Source organism: Oryzias latipes, chromosome 19, assembly GCF_053564925.1.
Source record: "Oryzias latipes strain Hd-rR chromosome 19, Olatipes_Hd-rR_3.1".
NCBI classification, from domain to species: domain Eukaryota; kingdom Metazoa; phylum Chordata; class Actinopteri; order Beloniformes; family Adrianichthyidae; genus Oryzias; species Oryzias latipes.
The window spans coordinates 24,938,039-24,953,201 of record NC_136255.1 but is presented as its reverse complement, the minus strand read 5'-3'; the positions used below and the strand labels follow the sequence as shown (position 1 = coordinate 24,953,201).

The window sequence follows — 15,163 nt, the reverse complement described above, 5'->3', positions numbered from 1 at the left end:
CCAATCTTTATAGTTTGAGTGCTGTAATTAGATTTTTTTGCCCCCCACCCCCCCTTCCCAAACACACACATTATCCTCCGAGGTTTATACCCTTTTCTGCTTACATTATCAACACATTCCCAATGACAGATGAATACACATTTATAGGTTCTCCTTTAGCCATCACTCGCCTCTAAACCTTGTTTACAACACACACATACACACACACACACACACACACACGCACACACACGCACACAAGGTGCTGCAGGAAAGATTTATTGGAATTCTCCGCCTTGCTTGCGGCTGCAGAGTTGTACATACTGTAGGTAATTAGAGACAAAGATAAACCTGTTCTGCTCTGCTCTGTCTATCCATCTCTACCTCTGCTTCTCTCAGTCTTTCTGGGTCTCTTGCCGCTGGTGGTTGTTATCTGCAAGAGCTCCACTCTGTACTGAAGACACATTCATCACCCACTGAGGAGTCCATACAGAGCAACCACCAGTAACCCCATTGTTTTTAACAGAGACAGGGTCATTCTCTGTATGTCTCCTGATTTGCATTTAGAGGGGCCTATCATCAGGCCTATAAGACAACCGGCAAAAAATGTAACCGTAAAGCCTTTTGCTATGTTCAACATAGCACTGAACTTGAATGTGCTTTTAGCATGTATTCATAGTTGGTGCGAAATGTCGAAGCGGTGCAAATCTCGTGAATCTTGCTCCAGGATTTTTCCTTTACAGCTTTATTCCGATATATGAAAGACTTGCTGTGATAGAATTCTGGTCGGACATAAACCGGAATTATTAATTTCTCCTCCCTGGCACTTGCGTGAATTAAAAAGGACACTACCCATACGTCGCTACCTAAGCCCGTTCCCTGAGTAGTCAACATTCAACTGGTTTAACTTTCAACACTCGTTCAATGGTTGCAGATATTGTATGTAGAGGCCAAAAATGATCGTAGAAACTTGGCGTGAATGAACTAGGAAGGCCGAAACGCCCATGCCGTGTATCTTCCAATTGTGGCCTGTCTCTTCTTGACGCAGATATCCAATAGCCGCCGGTCTAGCAGGTGTTTATTACTGTTAGATGCTGGTGTCCATTAAGATCAACCCATCTTCCCCGGGTCGTTTTTTGTGTGCAGCCGATGACCTATTGTCTGAAACACCCTAAATATTTCATATCTTGTTTTTTGTTACTTTTATTAATGTACAGTAATCCCCCCGTATTCGCGGGGGTTACGTTCCTCACCCCCCGCAAATAACGAAAATCCGTGAATAATTGACGCTGTTTTAAATCTCCCAGAGCCAGAGCCTCTGCAGAGTCAGAACCTTTTTCTGCCGTTTGGGTTCATTTCCAGAAGCTGGAGATGATGCAGGGCGTTTGCGTGACATCTTAAACGCGTAAACAATACCTTACAGTAAAGTACAGAGCAAATCGTTTTTCAAAATTCACGGAATGAGCGCTGTTCTGCGTCTCACGCTTGTGACGTCACGTCATCTGCGGCCACATGCGAATGGGCGGGGCGCGAATATTAAACCCCGAATGGGCGGGGGATTACTGTAATCCTAGGTTAAAAAAGCATTTTATTATTTTTTAAATAAGTCACCCTTTAATGAAGTTGGTTTGGGCATTCCTCAAGGTACTGTACCAAGATCCATTCATTTTGATTTAGTAACTTAAAATTATGATCTTTTACATTCTAAAATAATTTTTGTTTGACTTTGCCACATTGGCTGTATGTGAGACTTCGACTGAGTGACCCCTCCCCCCTGGCATCCCAAACAGGAAGTACCCGCTGGCCTCAAGAAGCCATAATCCCATAGACGTCTATAGAGAAATAAACAGCTGTTACTCTTTCTATTCATTAGAATAACCATTCTTGCTCTTATATCTATTTTAACATTTTTTCTTGATAATCTTAACCTTTTTTTTATATATATATATTAAGTTATAAAATGACCAATCAGATGTCTCAAACATGTGCGGCCCCCCCATATTCATATTTAAAACATTTGACTGATTTCCTGTAGCCCCCTTTTTATTAATGGTAGAGATGTGGACCTCCTACAACGTGCTCCCGATTGGTGAGAATGGTTGCTATAGAAACCATTGACTCTCTGTCAGAAGACCTTAAATGCACTAATCTGAACAGAAACAACACTTGCTAAATGCCTCTTCTTGTGAAAAATAGTAGCATTTACCATTTTCTGATGGCTTATAACAAGTATGGCACTTGTTTACTATAATAGTCATGGCTTAAAGCAGCAATAATGTTGACTTTTTTTGTTGCTTTACTGTCCAAAGTTGCAGTGCTTCTCAGAAAATAAAGAGGATTTATCTGAAACCAAATATTTCCCTTCTAGGACTAAACCCACTCAAATAAAAATGCAGGTCTATAAAGGACAGAATGGGTGACCAGAAGATGAAAGGGTGTTTATGGAAAATGAAAAGGGAAAGTGCAGGAGGGCAGATTAAAGGATGGATCAAAAACATCAAACCTGAATTGATGGTTTTGTTTCTTCTCTTCCTTTTGTTTTGCGGCCCACGTTGTCATTTTTCCCTTAGCCTTTAAACATCAGGAGCTGCTTCATAATATTTAATCAGATTCTCAGTTTGTGCATTATGGGGTTCAGGTTGCCCCAGCATATTATAGTCTTAATACACAGAAGATATGGTGCATATTGGAGGAGCCTCCGCTCTCCTTCTAGTGCATTTTTCTGACCACAATTCAATTTAGCTGGAGGTAATTTCCCTCCACCTGCACTCATTGTGTTTTCATCACTCCGCCTGCTTACTCCGGATTTTGTCTTCCACATTATTCACCCCGTCTACCTCTCCTCCAACTCTCAGCAGTTCTGTCTGTCAAAGCGGGAGCCTTCGTCACCTGGAAAGCTGAAGATCCACCGCTGGGAGGATGAGAACTTTAGGCGAGGAGTTATTCGTTTTGCACGTTCATCCTCTCAGCGAGAAAAGCTTATGTAATGCCAGAAGACGTAAAACACAAGAAGGAAGACTTAATAATCCTTTAGTGAATTTAATACTGATATGTTACTGCATCCAAATACAGCAGCGCTTTAATCAGTGAGCAGCTTAGTGGATAAAGGCAGACGGTTGGAATGTGCCCGGTTCTACGCTCAGAATGGCTTTAAAATCATCAGTGGAAGAAGGATGTTATACATGACGAGGCTTAATGGCTGGAGCCGTGGTGGTAACAGTCACAGATTAGTTTAAGTCTCTCAAGAGCGACCATGCTAATTGTCCTATAAGGCACTTAGGATAACCGGACACAAGCATGGATAGGCGTTCTTTAATGCAGGGAAATTGAAACGGCTTCCTTCTTCAAAGCTGCTAACTGAGACGGTTGTCTTTATCTGGGAAGCAGCGGTCGTCTACAGCAGGGAAGTTCACTCAGGATTATGGCTCTTGTTTACACTGACGACTGGTCTGAGGGTGAACCCATCATGAAAGCAGCTCATCCGGGGTTTGGATGGGTTTAAACTCCATGAAAAGCTGTCACAAACCTGCTTTGCATTTTTGATTGAACGCCACTTTAAAAAAGTATCTCTTACAAATTCTTTTCACATTTCCTACAAGTACTGACTATTGAGATTCTTCAGATCATTTACAGCAGTGATCTCCAACCTTTTACAAGACACTGACTGGTATGACGTCAGACAAGGTTTCCACGGACCAGTCTTTAAGATGTAGGCAGGCGGATGATTATTGTAGTAACGTTACGATGAAGGAGGAACAGAGACAACTCTGAGCTTTTATTTTGACACGCATGACATCGTACATCGCACAGGTGTCATCCTCCTCTCCTCTTCCCACACTCATTTTTTTTTTTTTGAAGTGGAAGGCTCCTCTTCTGTCTCCTGGCTGGGCCTTTTCCCTTTTGGCAAAGAAACTTTCCAAAGATGTTTGTTTTTTACTCATTTTGCTAGCTCCTGGGTTTTTATCTTAGCCTATCACGTGACTGTGAATAGCGCCCTGGCCTGTGTCAAGAGTGACATAGACTGATGGAACAGAGAATCGGGCCATTTTTCAAAAAAGAACACCTTTCACATTCCGAAACAAATAAAATGTAAGTAATGTAAGTTATTTATTCTTTCTGTGTGGCCCGGTACAAAATGACCCACGTACCGGTACTTTTTTCAACTACAATCATTCCTGACTAGATGGTGGTTCACCTTATGTGATCTTGCTGTTTTTCAGGTTTTTTTCTTCTTCTTCCAAACTGATTTTGCTGTTTATAAACAGCGCGCTGTGATTGGCCGTTGACTTGTCAACCTCCTTCGCGCCATGTCTCCAGTTCAGAACACGTTCAGTGTAAGAAAGGCTTCAGAAAGAAGCTGGTGTGGTTTCCCTTCTGGAGCTGCTGCAGCCTCCATCCCTTGCTTCCCGTGTTGCGTGGTCTCGTCCCAAGTACGTCACGTCCATATGGAGACGCTCGCTGTTGCTGCTTGCATGGCGCTGTGTGGGATGCAGATCATCTGAGACTTTCTCATGCTCATGTGAACACGCGAGTGACTAATCTCTGGGAGTGTCACTCCAAAGAACCAGTTTAGCTTAAAGGTTTTGTTTCTGCTGCTTTTCGTTAAAGTCCCACTCCAATCTTTGTCAAACATTAACGTCCTGATATATGACTTGAATAAAGAAATGTTCAGGAATGCTTCATTTTCTTTACAAATGTCCTCCATCATGAGAAAAAAATTCCACAAAAACACGGTTCACTATGGAGTGGGTCTTCGTCTGATGCTTTTTTTTTTCCTCTCATGAAGCCAAATGACTTTAGATAAAGTCAAAAAAGTTTAAAAGAGTGAAACTGTGCAGCAGAACGAGTCCACAGGGAGAAGTCGTGACCTTTCACTTCTCCTCTGGAAGCATCAGGGACGCAGAAGTCAGTCCGCCCCGACCAAAGCCACCGCCGAGGCAAGGTGACACCAAAGTTACCGTCTCCAAAAACTGGATTCTCAGCGTAATCCCACGGCTTCTCCGAGGCGTCACAAACCAGTGGTCACACAAAAACCCCCCCCCCAGAGTTCCATTATAAATAAATTGCACACATAGCAGCTTAAATCATCAATTCCCATCTATGGCAGATTAATAATTTAATGGCCCACTGTGTGCAATGCTAACCTCCCACAGCTCCTGATATTAACACAAATTTAGGTCACATTTGTATTCTGGGGCCTGTTTTATTATGCAGAGTGGCAGAGTTGATGATTCAGAGCAATTTCCCAGTGCTGACATGGAGGTAGTATCAGCGGCGGGATACACAAGAACTATTAGCAGGAGGTGGGGGGGGGGGGGGGGGGGGAGTCCTCCTCGTCTTTTGTTGTACAGAATTCTGGGACAGATGGATGACTTCATCATACGCAGGCTGTGATTTATACGCTATTGCTGCCCGATTCTTCATTATTTTTTAGAGACGCAGCAGCAGCAGCTTCGCTCCACACAACGCTTCAGTTGGAAACGAGAGCAGCTCCCGCTCAGCTGGAACTCATTCAGACATTTAAATCTTCAGATATGGAGCAAAAAAACCAAAGAAAATCCTGCCTGGAATGCATTCTGAATCAGCTCAACCCAAACACACAAAACTTTTTAAAATGATTATGGGATGGGCGCAGGACCTTAGGCTTGGCAGCCGCGCTGTGGCAAAGTGTAAAATGTTCACATTGTCCCACAATATGGAGGAAAAAAAAGCTTTAGTTCAAGAGATCTTCACAAAATTTCACACACGCACCACCAGGTTAATTCTACAACCAAAAAAATATCATTTTTAGTTACAAATTTAACCTATACTGGTTTTAAAGTTTGTAGAATTTGAATGGCGTTTCCGTGGCGAGCTTGCAAAAGTGGCGTTCCCCTAATGCTCGCAATTTCCCCCCCCCCCTCTTAACCAGAAACTTGTGAAAATGTAATACTTGAATTCTTAGGTCAGGCTGATCAAAATGATGGCATGCAATAGAAACATATTAGCAATGTGGGCGTGGTTAACAAAAAACCTCAGTTGCCAAGGAAATTTCAAAACTGTACTTTTGCAGATTCTTCTAAGGATTCCATCGACCTGTTCGTCACTCCCGGCCAACCAAAAAATGAAATGGTTGCTATGGAGATCAAACCAACGGAAAAGCTGCCATTTTGGAAAAAATTTGTGTTTTTTTTTTTTCATGTCTTTTTTCAATGAATTTGTCACATGAAGGGGAGCGTGGGGCAGCCACTCGGGTCAAACGGAGGCGGCGAGGGTGTAGTTGGGTGTAGGGTACAGTTGAGCTTGGAGGCCGTTCAATGCAGCTCATGACTTTTATTTTTCATAGTTTTATAGCTTTGAATTAATAACTAGAACTTCAATGACTTGACAGATCAAATCTCCCTGGCGGTTTTCTACAGTAACAACATTCCCATCCGGTCCATAAAAGCCAGAGGAGTTTTCCCGAATGGCTGCCGGTTCTCCGCCGATCTTTGGCGCCTCCTGACATTTGGCCTGTCCTCGTTACAGGTGTGAAGGCGGTCTTCTCGGGCCATTACCATAGGAACGCCGGCGGCTACTTTGACGGCCTGGACATGGTCGTGAGCTCGGCCATCGGCTGCCAACTCGGCGAAGACACCCATGGCGTCCGGGTGGTGGTGGTGACGGCCGACGGGGTCGTCCATCGCTACCACAGCTTGGAGCAGCTGAGCACTGCCGGCATGGACGAGGACCTCCGGGCGCTGCTGGAGGCCTGAGAGCGGGTGGAGCAAATCAACAATTTTAAGGAAATTAATTTAGAATTTGATTTGAGAGTTTGTGTTCTGAGGCAGAGCTGCACTCTTCTGCATCAAAGTTGATCGGTTTGAACCAAAAACCAGCCTGACATCCTGACTGTACTATTTGGATTTCCATTCGCACTACAGTTTATATCCAGCATAAACTGTACTCCTCGGGGTGTACAGCCATTTTAATGGCAATAAACTACATTTAAATTCAGTGTTGTGTTCAAACAGGAGGAAGTCCTTCAAACAGAGTCAGAAAGCAGGTTAAACCATCCTGCAGTGAGCGTTCAGAGACCCCAGTTGGTCATCATTTTTGTCCAAAGTGAGTCCAACGTTACTCATCTGTCAGACGGTGAAAGCTTTCAGACGCAACGACAGTGTCGCACAAAATCTAGCAAAACAAAAATCAGCCAACGTTTCTGCACAGAGAACCAGAGTGGCACTTCACTTTTTTCCAGCATATTTTCACGATTTTCAAATGAGTCCTAATACAAAAACTGGACGTCAAACATTTTACATTGACGAAGCATTGACTGTATACAACTGGAGCGAGTGAGGACGACGTCACCCATAGAAAAATACTTACTTCTGATACGGTCGGTAAGCAGTGATGGGGTGATCTGAGTCGTCATTTCCATGGCAACCATTCTCGTTTGGCAGGCTCAGGAGAAGCTGTCAAACCGAAATAATTTAGCCGAATAAACCTGTGTTGTTTTCTAGGACAGACTGTCTGCAGAGTCAGTCTGTCCTGGGGGGGGGGGGGGACTATTGGCACGCTGCAACCCCACTACCCCTTCCTGTCACCCTTAACGGAGAGCTCTCTGTTTACAATTTTTTTTTAAATAACCCGTATTTTTTCGTTTGCGAATAAAGAAATGCAATAATACTATTTTGGGCTCAAAATTCTTTATATGTGTCCTCCAGAATCAGAAAACATAAAAAAACCACATTTTTTTATCAGAGTGGGTCTTTAAAGGATGGTTTTTGACAAACAGTTGACTCCTCTCCTGTCAAACCGCAAGCAAGAGTAGCTCTGAGCTTTAGCGCCCTCTATGGTTAAGTGACTTCATGCATTAAGGGCCAAAACATTGAAAGTTATTATTTAAAAAAAAAGGCTCTTCTTCTTCTTTTTTTTTTTTTTTTTTGCCTTTTCTGGCTAAATGCCTAAAGGCCAAGTAAAATAAAATATATCTAAAACCTCTATTTGCCAAAATAATTGTTGTTGCGAATGATTATTGCATTTTTTTCAGAACTACCTGTGTTTCAGCAGCATCCATTGTTTCTGCAGTTTCAGATGGTTAGGAGGCATTAAAGGAAAGTTCCACCCTGGAACTCAGAAAACCTCAATCAGAGCAGCTACAGGAGGCGGCGGCGGCGGCGGATCTGTGCCATTATTTGGTGATGGAGCTTTTCTTCCTGCGGCTGCAAATAACTACAGCTGCAGTACAAAGAGGAAGCGGGACCAGCAGCAGGCAGCTGAGAGTTGTTGTTTTTTTTCAAGGTAAAGACACAGGAAATTGAAATGGGGGTGTAAAAATAAATCCCTCTGAGGAGGATGCAAAAGTTTGGGATTTCCCTTTCATGATGGTGGATCTTCTAGTGCTTCTGTTGGATTTTTTTTTCCTCCCATAGAAACTGAAGCAAAGAAAAAAGCATCCATGACTGAGGCTGATTTTTGGTTTTTCTATCAGCCAAACCATCGGTGATGACTTGATTTGACCTAAAGGAGCTGTCAGGTTCTCCCTCCTGGGGAGAACCTTGCAGAGCTGCAGGAGCACCTCGTGTCTGCAGAGGAGTACTCTGCAAACAAAGGTGTAATGGGCTTGTTCAAAGTGGAACTGGCAGCGGTGTCAGAGTAGTGGAAGCGGGCCATAATGATGGGATCAGGGGGGGATTATTGGGGGGAGGCGGGACTCCCTGGCCTCCGGCAGAATCGCAGTCCTCCTCCCCGCTGCAGGAGTCGGACGCCGTCCTGACAAGCTCTCTCAACGTGAACGTTTCTGCAAGTTTCCCTGCACCGCCGCAAATGACTCCTCTCGATTACACTTTCCGCACTCGGGCTCTCGCAGTCATCCTGACCGACTGGGAGCAGAGGGAGGTTGTCATGGCAACCCTTTTAGCAACACGTCTGTGTGTTTGTGCGCGATCCTCCTCTGCGGTCCAGTGCACGCCCTGGAGGTGATTTTCCATCAGTGATGTGGCCTCACTGACGGCGGGTTTTTAGGCGTGTGATGGAGGCAGGAAGAGCTCGGGCGATGATGAGTGAGATGTGTGAAAGGCGGCTCGGTCCATCTCCTTCATTTCCTGTCTGAGAGGGAACCTTATCTGTTTTTGTCGTCTTCACGGTCGGTAATCGCAGCCTAATCCCTCTTTCTGTGTCTGAAACGCCATCTCACACACTTCCTCTGTAATTATGGAAATGATACACCGTGACTCTGACCACTTTTGTTTTGATAACAAATGTCAATTTACTCTTAAAAAGGTCTTCATGTGACTTTATCTCAAAGTTTTTCAACATTTTTACGGGTTTCATACAGTCGTGGGTTTTCACCTGAAGAGCCATAGTGCCCCCTTTCTGTTTGTTCATTTTTTGCACATATTCTCACTTAGAGCTTTAAATAGATTTAAGATGATCTGAATAAACCCAAAACCTAAGAAAGAAAGGAAATTTCCTTTGATTAAAATGAGTATTTTGACTATTTTTCTGGGAAAGCAGAGTTAAATTTCACTTCCGCTGTTGAATCAAAAACCTCGACTTCTTTCTTAAGAAAGTGATGCATTCAAAAACATTCAGGGATGTCTTTGAAACAAAATTTCAGCCTTAAAGCATTTTTACAAGAAAAAGAGTCCAGGAACACAAGGAGGTCGTGGGAAAAGGCTGGGGAGTCATTTTGAGCTGAATCCTCCTGGCGTGGTTAGGGTTAAATCATCGTGGAAGGGACGTGGAATCGGGAAGGAGGAGAAGGATGAAAAAAACAAAATGAAAGGCCAGTGGAGGAGATGGCTTTAAGCAGGAGAAGTCCGACCCGGACAGCTGACTGCAGGCTGGCAGCACCAGGAGGTGAGCAGGTAATTCTGGGGGGTCTCAATCTCTGCCTTTTTCTGGATAGGAGTTGGGATCCGAGGGAGCATCTCCTTGAGGATTTTGGAGTAAGAAGATGGGATGAAGAGGCCACAAGGAGCGAAGTAGGAGATCGTTTAGGTGAAGCAGGAAAGCAGCCAGACTGACGCTGACGGCAGTTCCTCCTGGGGAAACCTTTTTTTGTTCATTTTGTTTAGCAGAAATTAACAACTGCCACAAAAAAGAAAACATTAAAAATGAAATAAATACAAAGTAAACATAGATTTAAAAAAAAAAGGGTTCTCCGGGGTTAAAAGGTGCAGTCGAACACGGTGGTGGTAGTATGATGATTTGTGAAATCATTAATTCAGGGTGCAACTTTAAATATTCATTCATTTTCTCTTTTTTTTTTGAATGAATGAATGAAACTTTAAAGTAAAAAAATGTATTGAGCTGCTTAACCTTTAAAGACCCAAATGCCGTTTCATGAATGAACGACCCTGGGAGTATTTCAGGCAGGCACCTCCAGCAGTGCGTTTACCTGGTTACTCCTCCCCTCGGGCGGTTCAGTCTAATCAACTCACCTGTTCAGCGTCCTACTTAAGTTCCAGGTACGGTCCAATCCTCTTCTTCCATTTCCGCGAGCTCTGCGTTCATCACCCCACCCTCCTCCCCGGCTTCCACCTGTTAGGGGTACTTTAATACCCAAGGTTTTCTATGGAGATCTTTGTTTTATGGATCTGCACGGAGACTTATGCCAGACTAAAAGAAATATAAAATACATCTTCTATGCTGCATAAGCTGTCTGACTGAAAGATAGTTCTTGTAGTGTAGAAACGACGCTGGGTGGGCCACAATCTCCCTGCTCTGAGCTCTCAGTACTGAGGAGGGGAAGGGGGGCTGGGCTTGCCCCACACTACTGGTCTCGCTCACAACCCAGAGTTGAATTTCTCATGAACTCCTGCTGCTCTGCAGAAACAATGTCCTAGAAAATGACAGACTTTTTGATGGAGCTGGATTTAATCAGCAGATCATTTACCAAAATATATCTCAGTTTATGTTATGGATAAATATATTTGTTGGGTTTTCTTTATTTAGTTTGATCTGTTTGACGGGTGAAAGTTGGCTCTTGTTTATTGATCCATCCTGCTCTCGTTTCCCAAAGTGCTTGTTCATGTAAAACCATGGTGAGCACTAGTAAGAGATGTTTTCCGTTTGACCAGGCCGCACTTTAAGTGAGGAGGAGAGGCAGATGAGAAGGGAGGCGAGGACGTTCACGTCTCTGGAGTGAAGACGGTGAATCAGCTGGAGACATGAAGAGGATTTTTTTCTGCCTTTTACACGAGCGTTTGAAACGATGAAAGCCATGAGGGCGTCAGGAGTTCAGGTCTGAGGACTTTCACGTCTGTTTGACTTTGTGCTGAAACCCAGAAAAAAAACCTGAGAATAGGACGTAAACAACAACACAGACAGTACATGAGTATAGCTAGGTGGAGAATCCTTTTAAGTATATTAAATGCAGATTTGGCATCACTTTCTTAGGTTAGAGTAGAAGGAAATGGAATTTCTTAAAGTTCTTATTATGGTTTTGCATAACAGGAGTAGACGCCATTTAAATGCAAATTTTTCACCTTCTACTTCAGTTTCCATGTAAATATGAATTTAATAATTCAAATGTTGGTTAAAACAATCTGGAAATGGGGCAAACTTTCTCAAAAACACCTTTTTGATCAGAAAAACGTGTTGGAAATGTGTTGTTTCTGTCATTTAAAGTGGTGATCCCTGGTCTGCGAGAAGATTATTAGTATTGAACTGCAGAGAAAAACACCACCTACATATTTTCTTCAGTTTCATTTATAATCTGATTCTGAAGGAAGTTTTATTTTGGAAAACTATTGGAGTCTGCCCACCACATCCGACTTATTCTACCCAAAATCCATCTGACACTTTCTTGAAGCGGCTGAAACAACCTCTAAATTGAACCCCCCCCCAAGCCAGCAAAGCTAAAAAAATAAAAAAAAAGTTTCTATTAGCAGCAGAGATCCAGCGAGGAACCAGAAGGAGAGACTTCCATTTCAAAATAAAAGAAAGTCTTTACTCCACATATGGATAGATTATGACAGTCGTTTAATTATGCAGAATATTCAGCAACCGACTGTCTAATGTTACAAGGATGCTGCTAATAAAGTTGCTCAAATTTAGGATTCATATTTATTTAATTTATTCAAAAAAATACCAGTTTGAGTGAGCGTTTTGTTATTTTATTTTGTAGTTACCCATCACACCATAAAAGGCAAGCAAGGCTAAAGTTGGCATCTGATTTTTTATTTTATTTTATTTTTTTTTTAGCTTCTACTTTGACAGTTATGGTTTAAGGAAAAATCTGTGCATCCCAAGAAACGGAAACATCCAGAGGACAAACGAGAATCAGCATTTCAGGGAGGAAAACCTCCAAAAATGAAAATAAAATAGCATGGCAACAAACAAAAATCCATAAAAAATGAACTCTTTTGGACTTCCAATAAAACCCCTCCTGATTGGAGAGAATGGTTACCATAGAAATCAATCACTAATTACCAACAACGTCTGACTCCAACATGGCGGCGTTGATGTCGCACAAAAATGGCGACTGAATTGGCTCCATGTGGTCGGAGCCGGAAGTAAACTGTTTTCACTTGGTCCAGTTTTCACACCTGAACAGGGATCGGGATTTAAAAATGCGCAGTTGGGCTTCCACCATGTTGAAACCACCTTCCATTCATCCATTTAGTGAGTAATCCAACACTGTCCTTTGTCACAGCGTATTCCCTTCATTTTAAATGCAAAGTAAGCACTTTCATTTTTGAAGCAAAGGAGTTAGCTCTTATCCACAACTACAGCACCTGGCTCTCCAAGGGGTCCAGAACCAACACCCTCTTCACAGAAGGTCCACAGGTGCTGAGGGAGGACGTTTGCCCAGTCCAGTCCCAGCCTGACGTCAGGGCGCCGCCCATTATGGCGGCAAGCCCACTGACGGAGCGAGCCATCTGTGTGGCGGAGGAGCGGCGACAGGCCCATCCATTCCTATGACCTGCCCTCCAGGCTGACAGACCGAGGGGGCCGGCGGGGGTCAGGGCTCCTCACAGGCCCCCGGCGAGCTGCATGTTTGAGCGTTTACCGTCATCTGCTCACATCCTGTTTTTTTATGCTCCGAGTTGGTTTTAGTCACTTCGACCGGCATCATAAGCAAATGTCTTGAACTGCAGATTTCTGTCATTTAACCGTTTCTCTGTCTTCCATCATCGCCATCGTCCACAGAGTTGCACCTGAATCCTCATTTTTACTGCCCTCAAACATTTTCCTCTCAGGGCGGAGGCAGCCTAAACGTAGTAAAATAATACTAATCTAAAGAGGGAAAATTACTGGAATATAGTATATATAAAATCGTTGGCGTGGTCATGAATGTAGATGGCATCAATCAGGCGGGGATGACATCATTCTGAAATTGGGCTACAGCTGGGCAGTGGCAAAAGACAAAAAAACGGCCTTTCTGCACCACTGGTCATTCGCTACTCAGAGGCTTCTTCTTCGCCCTTCTTGTGCAATTCAATGAGCAACCGCAATTTATCGCTGTGGGGCCATCAACGCCATGAGGAGTTTCGTCAACGCAGTCTCCCCATTTGGACCCACAGTGGTCGGGATCTCCAGATTGATGTGTGCCCAGTGGACGCTCAGCTGTCACCCCATTTCGTAGCGGCCTCATCCCTGACTGACTGACGCCGTCGACGTTCATCACCACAGCAGCCATTTTTTTTTAGTTTTTACAATACCTAATTATAGTTTATTTTGATTGAAGTGATTTTTTTTTTTTAAAGTAGCGTAAAACATGGACATTTTAGAACAAAATGTCGACAAAATAAATCTTTTGGTTCAGGTTGGTCCATCTTAATAAATCCTCATCAAACTCAAACTAGCACTTATTCCTAGAACAGAAATCTGTATTTGTGTGATAGTTATGATCTTTTAAGGTGTTTCAGTCAAGCAGATCAAAATACTTTAAATAAGTCTGCAGGGGCGGGGGGACTCCCCCCCCCTTTAGGAAAACTTAAATGTAAAAAGGGAATTGTAAAAAACAAAAAAACAAGCATTTATTTTTTCCTTTTTGCTAAGATTCAAACTGTTGTCTGTTTGAGATTTTTCTTTCTTTAATCCTACATGACAAACATTTCATGTTTTTTTGTTTTTTTTAAACTTGTCCTGTCCAACAGCTGGGCAGACAGATGAGAGCTGAAGGCCTCTTGTGTTGGACAGATTTTATTTTAACAAGAGGGGTTATTAATCTTCTGACAAACCAGAGGTATGTCTGAATAAACCCCTTTTGGAATCGAGGCCAAACTTTATTCATTTTAATCATATTTGATAATCTTTAGTGCTGGACCGGACGGAAAAAGAAAGGAGGGAAGAAGAGAGAGAGAGGGGGGGGATAGGAGGGTGATTATAGAAGGGGGGGGGGGGGTGTAAAGCCATGAAGAAGCATAAAGCAACAAGTTGCTGGATGGTTATAATCATTACAGTGAGATTCAGATGTAAGACAAGTATATAAAGGCGGGGCCTGTCCACACACACACCCAAATGTTATAAACACACCTGTTGGCTCCAAAAACGTTCACCTGTCAACATGTAACCAATACAAATACTGTAACGCCTTCATCTCTCTCATCATCTCCCTGGAGTTTTGGAGTTTTGACTCGGGTTCAGAAACCTGACAGAAGTCGTGGCGTAAACGAGCGTTCTGGGAACGCGCAACCCACCTGTAAACTGACGGGTTTGGAATGAGACGGGAGCCAATTATCCAGAAAATGGGTTCATGTTTGGACCATTAAACATTGAGGAAAAACAGTGTTGTCTCCCAGCAGCTGCATGTCTGCGCCTAAAATGATAAATCAGGCCACTTAGAAGCAGCTTTTGCTTTTCCTCTCTGCTGCTGTTTCAAGCAGCAAAGTGGCTGATTTGCTCGTACATCATCTTTTCTTCTCGTTGACTTACTCAGACATGGAGCAGACGGCTCTGCGTGACATTTACCCACAACTCTGTTCTTTACACCAACACCAACCGGACTCTCTCGGAGCGGAGAGAGGAGATTGTTGCAGCTGTTGGTTTGGAGTCTGAGCACAAAAAGAAGAAGAAGAAGAAGAAGAAGAAGCCACCTGCTGAATAAAAACGGCTTCAGGATGTGAGGCGGCGGAAAAGAGGCAGGAGTGGATTTTAAGGACGGGGAGCAGCTGCAGCCGCAATTGAGAAAACCGGGAAAAACAAATCGTCCCATTTCGCTGTCAAGGCTGGAACAGATTCACGAACGACACGTCACGATGTTGGACACAAT

The 15,163-nt window shown here is 43.4% G+C and overlaps 1 protein-coding gene across 2 annotated transcripts in view; it reads left to right on the top strand.

Moving 5' to 3' along the window:
• Positions 1-11,503, top strand: part of cpped1 (calcineurin-like phosphoesterase domain containing 1) — a 41,413-nt gene extending 29,910 nt beyond the window's left edge. Inside the window, exons 6-8 of one of the 2 annotated variants that reach the window (XR_013651417.1) lie at positions 6,487-6,719; positions 8,029-8,241; positions 11,025-11,503. Coding sequence is in view for 1 of the 2 variants with exons in the window: in XM_004080125.5 (XP_004080173.1) it covers positions 6,487-6,713 (227 nt within the window). In the remaining variant the exon portion in view is untranslated. Of the gene's footprint in view, positions 1-6,486; positions 7,630-8,028; positions 8,242-11,024 lie in introns of those variants that run through there. The other variant, XM_004080125.5, reaches the window with a different exon arrangement.
• The last annotated feature ends 3,660 nt before the right edge of the window (positions 11,504-15,163 follow it).